Source organism: Eubalaena glacialis, chromosome 4 (assembly GCF_028564815.1).
Source record: "Eubalaena glacialis isolate mEubGla1 chromosome 4, mEubGla1.1.hap2.+ XY, whole genome shotgun sequence".
NCBI classification, from domain to species: Eukaryota; Metazoa; Chordata; class Mammalia; order Artiodactyla; family Balaenidae; genus Eubalaena; species Eubalaena glacialis.
The window spans coordinates 117,301,104-117,308,852 of NC_083719.1; the positions used below are offsets into that span (position 1 = coordinate 117,301,104).

A 7,749-nucleotide genomic window follows, 5' to 3' on the forward strand; every position below is an offset into this window, starting at 1 on the left:
CAGGGGGTGCGGGTTCAATCCCTGGTCAGGGAACTAAGATCCCAAATGCTGCATGGTGTGGCCAAAAAAATTAAAAAATAAAAAATAAAAAGGGGACTATTTAGAAAGGGCAGGTGTAAGGAAACTACAAGTGAGAGTGAGCGCTCCAGACTGAGCATCAGTGAGGCTCCAATACCACTGCCAGGACTGAAGGGGCATGAGGAGGAGGAAGTTAATGAGACCTGGAGATAGACAGGGTTACTGAAAGGGTCCTTTAGGTCTAGAGAGAGCCCACAGTGACCTTGATACTGCAGGGAGGGACCTGGGGGAATAGATACCCCAGGCTCACCCTTCCCTTCCCCTCCTTCTCCCACTGGGGCTTCCCATTGACTGAATGTGACCAGAAGCCAGAGGGCAAGGGAGCCTGTTGAAGCCATCCCAGGACAGAGGAGAGGTAGAGAGTAGGTCTGAGGGTCCAATGGAAGACACCTGGAAGATCCTTTAAGTTTACCTGGCATTTAGAGTTTACAAAAAACCCATACAGCCATAGTCCTCACAAAAACTACCCTGTGAGGTAGGTAGGGCAATGATTATAATCCCATTTCATAGATGAGGACACTGAGGCTCAGAGAGGTGAAACAACTTGCCCAAGGTCATACGATTCATCTTGAGATGTTAAGTCCAAGGACCTTCTCTGAGAGGCCCCCTATGGGAGGAAATGGCTCTGCTAGGCCTCTAGCTGCTGAAGAAAGAAATCCTCCAATCCAGAGTCTTGGGGATGGCCAGGGGCTGAGGGAAGGTGACCCTGGGCCTCAGAAGACATCCGAGCGGAGCGGGAGAGGCTGTTCCATGCCACTGATGAGGAGCTCAGGCTCTTGGGACAGTGTGGAGGAAACGGGCATCACGGAGGTCCCCACGGTGCCCATGGTAACCTCCCTTTCCTCCTGCCGAAGGTGCTGGAGAATCTCTTGTGACAAGGAGAAGCTGCTTCCCTCTGCGGGTTCTGGAACGAGGGTGGGGGTGGGGAGTGGGGTGAGGGCCTCACACATTCCCACTCTAGCACACCCAGAGGACTTGCTAGGTGGATCCTCCAACCCTCCCTCTCCCCCACCTCCCTGCATCTCCTCCCCACTCCTAGCCACTGGAGCTAGGGTTTCATGAAATCCTAGAGCTAGCAGTGGTTTTAGAGACAAGAGAATTCCACCCTCTTTCTTTTAGAGATGATACTCAGAGAGGGGCAGATACCTGCCTAAGGTCACAGAGCAAGGGAGTGGCATGGCTGAGGCTGCAGCCCCGGACTCTTGGCTCCTGGCCTGGGGCTATCTGCTTCTTCTAGCAACCCTAGATGAAGTGAGAGGCCCCTAGAGCCCACCTCTTCACACTCTACCCGGGACCCATAGCCAAACGCCTCAGAAAGCAATCAGGTATCCCACGGTGGGGAGATGGGACCTCTCCCAGGGGAGGAAGGGGGAGGGCTTGAATGCCCTGACCACTTGGGAAGACCCAGGCACGGTGCTGCCATATCTCCTGCTGACCCCCTGGGAGACCCCTGGGGCCCCCAGCTTTTCCTGCCCTTAAGCCTATCAACCCCTCACCCTGGTAGACAATGAGGTGGCAGTTGTTCTGAGACTCAGGGGCAGCTGCCAGAATGTCTTCAAGTGTCCGGCAGAAGAGTTTGGCCTGCTCAAGCCGATCCTCCCGGCTAAAGCCAGCTCGGCCATCCTGTGACATGGCAAACAGGGTCTGCAAGGGGGTGGCATATTCCAGGATACAGATGCCTGCCTGGAGGAGGTAAAGGGAAGACCAGACTCAACCAGCGGCCAGGCAGACAGACACTGGACCCCAGTGCCACTGCTTAATCTGTAGGGATGGAGTCAGGGGAGGTGGCCACCTGATGGGGTCTATACTGTCTGGTTGGCCTTTGCCTCTGACACTCCACTCCTAAATCAGGGCCAGGGCTGCATTAAATTTACCCTTCCCAGATCCTCCTCCTAAGATTCTCAGGGCAAGGCCCACTGAGCTAGGCTGTCAACTGCTCCAGCTGGAAGTCAAGTCTGGGGATGGGGCTCTGGGGTTCAGCCTTGGCTGGGTTCCCCATAGCCCACGTGAAATCCTTCAGACATTCTCACGGCCTTCATCTAGGGCAGCTTTATGGTCAAGAGCATGGTATACTCAGGGTGAAATTGTCCACTTTCTCCCTGGTTCTCTGAGTCTCGGTTTCCTCTTCTGTAAAGTAGGGGCTATAACAGTCCCTACCCCACGGGGTGGTAGTGAGGATGCAGTGAGGTAGTCAGATGAAGCACCTGGAATAGCATCTGGCATGCAGTAAGTGCTCAATTAATGTTACTTGTCAGTATCGTCATTCAGAGCTCAATTTTGCCCAGCACTGGGACCAATTGGAGAAACTGAGGCTCAGAGAAGGGCAATGAATTTTTATCAGGGCTTGGCCAGGGCCCAGAGTTCTGGGTCCCTAGGCCTGACCCCTCCCCAGCATTCCCACTTCCCTGCACACTCACCAGCTGCCCATTCTCCAGAAGCTCATAGATGCTGTTGGTGTAAACCCGGCCCTTGATGCCAGCACGGTCAGCACTTTGCTCGGGCAGCTTGTGTAGGAAGCGAATGTTAGGGTCAGCCACGCTCAGGTCGTCAGGCACCCCACAGTCCAACGGGAAGAGGATGTGCAGCCGGTGGCTTCCTGCGCCCCGTAGCACATTGTTGTGGAACTGATTGTAAATTTGGATCCGGGCCTGGAGCCCTGGGGTGGAGAGGCCCAAGAAGTCATTTCCACCAACTGTGTCTCCCACCCAACTCAGGACAGAGACCCACATCATTGTTTCCCTCAATGTGTGGGTGCAAGAGAACTGAGGGGCCAGTCCACTCACGTTGCCTGGGAGGCCAAGAGGGGAAGAGCATGTGAGCATCCTCCCCGCCCCTCCACCTACTCCCACCACCCCTTTCTCTCCCTCACTTGACCTTTGTCCAGATTTCTGTCAGCCCCACTCCTTCCCACCACAGCTTTCAGGGCTCTGAGACGCAGGCAGAGTCCTGGGAGGTGACATGCCAGCAGCCCCACATGCACTGAGCCAGGCCTCTAGAGGAAGCCCTGGTGTCAAGGGAAGGCAGCCATGAGACAGGGGAGAACCATGGCCTTGACCAGCAAGTCAGAGGAATGAGACACGACCCATGGGCTCCCAGTGGGATAGTCAAGGGTCCAGGCTCTGGACAGGCCTGGGTTCCAAACCTGTCTCCTCCTCTAACTAAGCTTTGTGACTTTGGACAAGTCACTTTATCTCTCAGAATAGCTGTGAAAACAGGGGTGATGATTATCCCTTCCTCACAGGGTGTGAATTAAAAGAGAAAGTGCGCATGAAGGGCATACAGCATGAGGCAAAAATTTATTGAAAGAATTCATGGGTGACTTGGGACAAGTCGCTTAATGGATCTAAGCTCCAAATTTCTTCCTGTCAACCAGGCATAATAATAACAGCCTTCATGCCTACAAGATTGCTTTGGGAATCAAATGGTTTGTTAGACATGAAAATGCTTTGAAAATATATTGAGTTCTGGAAACACAAGGTTGTGTGTCTTACTGTCTGTCCTGTAGATCTGGAAATGGGGGCAGAGAGGATGGCCCACCTGGCAGGATCAGCCGCAGGTACCCAATATAATATGACCAGGCCAGCCCATGAGCCACATTGAAGTTCCTTTTTTCACAGATGGCAGAGACCTCTGCTGGGGCCAGGCCCTGTGGATAGCAGGGTGGGGCTGTGGGGCCTCCATGAAGAACCACCAGAGCCCTCCTCCTCCCCCCAAGATTACCCAACCTGCTGCCATTTGGCTCCGTTCTCTGCCACTGCTCAACCCAGACCATTATAGGCTCCATCCAAGGACCAGCCTCTAAACTAGTCCCACTCCCAGTACTAAGCTCAGAGCAGGTCACATTTGCCACACCTCCTCTTGAGCAGACCCTCCACCTCTCTTTGGGTCGTACCTGGAGGCCCAGGAGGATGTTAAGTGCCTGTGAGAGGCCCAGGAGAGCAAGCATCCAAGTGAAGGGCAGGCCAGCCACGTTTGGGAGGGAGCAGGAGAAATAGCAGGACAGAAGCAGCAGGGCCCCACGGCGCACGGGGCAGCCCAGGCAGGCCCGCACAGCCTTCCAGTAGCTGCCTTGGTACCTGCAAGTGACAGCCAAGCTCCAGACCCCAGCCCAGCTCAGCCAGAGAGATTCAAGGAGGGGCAGGGCTGGGGGTCAAGGGAGTGAGACATGTTGGGTGCCTAATCGCCATGGGTACTGCAGGGAGTCACCTGGAGTGGACGTGGCACAGCTCCTCGGCCAGACAGCAGACCCCCTTGATCAGCAGTCCCATCTGCTGGGAGGCCAGGTGGAGCACCAGCCACTGGAGAGTGTAGTCTGGCAGCTCCCCCAGCCCCCAAAGGGCCGCCAGGCAGGTACCTAGCAGGACCAAGGCTGCCTTCTGGGCCCTGTGACCCCTGGGCCGTGGGATGGATGGATGCAGGCTGGAGTGGGGCATCTGTGGATATCAAGAAATCCATGGTTGTGTTCCCCTCACTCTCCTATTGTTCCGGGACTGAGGCTCTGGCTGGGCACTTGCCCCAGCTCTACGTTTCCCTGGTGCCTAGCCATACCCAGAGGCTGCTCTTGGAGACACCTCGAGGGGACAGGCTGGGCATACAGCATCCCAGAGCTCCGATCCAAGAGAGATTTGTTGAAAACAGAGCAGGTGGAGAAAGAAATGCATGCACCCCACATACACACCCCACCCAAGCCCAGTGAGACCACGGGTGTGGCAAAGAAAGAAGACAGCGACTACCCCAGACCTAGACCTGAAAGTGTCCCGTGAGGTACCACCCACCTGGGGACCCTTGGGGACCTGGGCTTCCCTCTCCCCACAATCTACCCCAAGGAGGACCTTAGTCAGCAAAGCTGAAAACCACAGTTCAGAGGGTAGGGGCAGGGCAGCCAGAAGGTTGCCACCCACCTCTGCAGCTTCTGCAGGGGCCTCAGCCTTGGAACTCTGGCTGGGCTGCTCCTGATCTTACCTTCTGCCTCCCAGAGGGCAGCTTGTTTCTGGAAGGCAACAGGGAGAGAAGGCCCGGCACAGGGGCTCCCAGCAACCAAGGACGGCCTCTCAGGGTGCAGCCTGAAAATGAAAGGTTAAAAACAATGGAAGCTTCCTCCACAGCACTCCAGCCCTGGCATCTCACCAAACCACAGCTGCACTGGGCTGCACTGGGGAGGTTATTTCCTGCCACCCAAGGAGGGAGGAAGAGCCTTCCCACCAAGGCCCCGGTGAGCCACGTCCCACTATTGGCATGAGGGAGAAAGCTTGAGAAGGCCCCCATTCCACTGCCCATCCCCCAGACCGAGGGCATTCAGAAACTCCCTCAAACTCCCTGCAGTCACAGCCCTGAACGCCGGCTGCCCCTCAAGCACCCACAATCAAGCCCACTCTACCAACACCCACGTGGCACTTCACACACCCAGCCAAGCACACACACTACACCATGCTGCCCTGCCTGCTTGTTTTATTCTGATTTCCAGATGCAGATCCTCTTTTTCTGAAGATTGTGATATCAGGCCGGAGGCGGGGAAAATGAAGAGTTATTTCCTGTAACAACAGCCTTCTAGTAAAAAGCTTAGTGGGAGCAGAAGCCCTGCAGAAGAGCGGGGTTTCGGCTCTCCACAGGAAGTGGCAACGCCTGTGACTTCTCAGAGAGAACTTGGTGCTTCCAGCCAAAAAGGCAGTCGCGTGAATAATAATAATAGTAATAATAATAAAGTGCTCACTGTGCTCCAGACATTATGCCAAGCGTTACATAAATTGTTTCACTTAATCCCCTCAGCCACCCTGTCAGGAAGGTATAGTACTAACCTCATGGACAATCTGAGGCTCAGTGAGGTGAATTAACTTGCCCCCGTCCCCTGGCTAGTAAAGGAGGGAGTGGAGACGTGAACCAGGTAGGTGGCTCCAAAACCCAGCTGGTTCTGTGCCTTGATTTCCCAGAAAGGGGTGGAAGGTGCCAGGACCAAGTTTCATGCTGCACTTTCCCCTGGTGTGGGGAGTGTCTCTGGCTGCTTCCTGGTAAACTGGTAAGCTGATTGGATTCGAGGAGGGGGCACCCGGGAGTGGGATTGGGGTGGAAGCCACAGAGCGGCAGCAGTCCATATGTGCCCAGACCAGAGGGTCTTTGCCTAGACCCTTTCCCACATCCCAAACAGACACAAGAAGACACACCACGTTCATAGATGCCATTGGCCTCTCAGGAGCAAGGAAGCTTCCAGAAAACTCTCTCATTTTTTAGAATAATTTTCTAAGAATGGAGAGAATTCGAATTCGCTGTACTTTCTCTCCCCTACAATGGCTCACAAAGGGGCCCCCTGCAGTGGGCAAGGGCTCCAGTGCTTCAGAACCAAAGAAAGTCAAGGTTGCCAAAGAAAAGGGCTGAGCAGAGTCCTCCCAGAGTGGGCAGTCCACAGCTGTCCCAAAGTCTCCCTGTGCCAAGCAACCTTGGGCCTCCAGTATCCTGCCCAGCGGCCAGCACCACCTCCCCTGGGTGTTACCACTGCTGTCAGCTCCACTGTTCCACCCCTGAACCTGTGCTTCATCTCTGCCCCCTTCTCCTGGAGGATGGTTCTCCATTTTATAGGCCAGATTTGCACTATGCATCAGAAGCCTTAAAATACACATAGAATCGTAGACCTTGCAATTCACTTCTGGGAATCCTTCATCAAGAAATAATCAGACAAGGGCACAAAGATGCCAGTTTTTCAGATGTTTGTGCCAGTGTTGTTTATACCAGAGAAAAACTAAAAACTATCTAAATGTCCAACAATAGAGGACTGATTAACAAAATTGTGGTTCATCTTATAATAGAATGTTAGGTAGCCACTAAAATGATGATGTAATTTTGTATGTTGACTCTTAAATACGTTTAGTATATTGTTTCTTATTGGAAAAAAGCAGAGTACAAAACAGTATAATTGCATTTTAAGAAATACACATTGCATGAGAAAAGTTCTGGAAGGCTACATGATATACGAAAAATGCTAACAGTGATTACTCTGTGTGGCGGGAATGTGAGTGATTTTTAGTATAATTTTCCCTTTTTGCTCATTATGTTTTTTAAGGTTTCTTTTCCTGACATTGAACGTGTATTAGTTGTTTGATGCTTGGAGTATGCTGTAAAGAGAAAAAAATCCCGACATTGTCTTGGGGCCTCCTTCCACCCCGCTCTATCCTCACTGCCCTTTGCTGCCTGCTGCTGCTCTGGGCTCTTTTTCCTGAGTTTGAACCTGCTCTGAGGAAAGCCTTGCAGGAGGCATGAGGGCCAGGTCATTCAGGAAGAGTAAGATGTGGCCTGGCTGAGGGGAGTGAGGAATGATGGGAACCAGGGAGGCAGGGAGGCCATCCGGAGTGTGGAGGGCTGGGGGCCAAGTCTGACTGGAGAGAACGCTGCTGAGGCAGCCGAGGCCCCAACGTCTGGGCCCTCAAATACCAGCCCAGGAGTTTCCACATACCATGCAGTCCACACAGGTGTGTCCTGACTTCCTGCTGTGTGTATCAGGGAATGTGCTAGGCATGGGACATGCTTGTGAACGTGTCAGGCCAGAACCCTGTCGTCACAACACCTATAGCTGGGCAGGGGCAATGGGCCTTGCATAACTGTGCAAGTCAGTGCGAGTCACTGCAGATATGGTGAAGGCTTCGAAGAATGCATTCCTGTTGCTGCTCTGAGGGGAACTTGGAA

The 7,749-nt window shown here is 53.6% G+C and overlaps 1 protein-coding gene across 1 annotated transcript; it reads right to left on the bottom strand.

The window, feature by feature from the left end:
- Positions 1 to 479: 479 nt before the first annotated feature.
- On the bottom strand, positions 480 to 5,508 carry STING1 (stimulator of interferon response cGAMP interactor 1). Its single transcript, XM_061188239.1, has 8 exons — positions 5,482 to 5,508; positions 5,041 to 5,141; positions 4,285 to 4,511; positions 3,971 to 4,154; positions 3,616 to 3,724; positions 2,496 to 2,734; positions 1,575 to 1,761; positions 480 to 982 (listed from the first exon to the last, which is right to left on the bottom strand). The coding sequence occupies exons 3-8, from the start codon at positions 4,509 to 4,511 to the stop codon at positions 792 to 794; spliced, it is 1,137 nt and encodes a 378-aa protein (XP_061044222.1). The 5' UTR covers positions 5,041 to 5,141; positions 5,482 to 5,508; the 3' UTR covers positions 480 to 791.
- Positions 5,509 to 7,749: the final 2,241 nt, after the last annotated feature.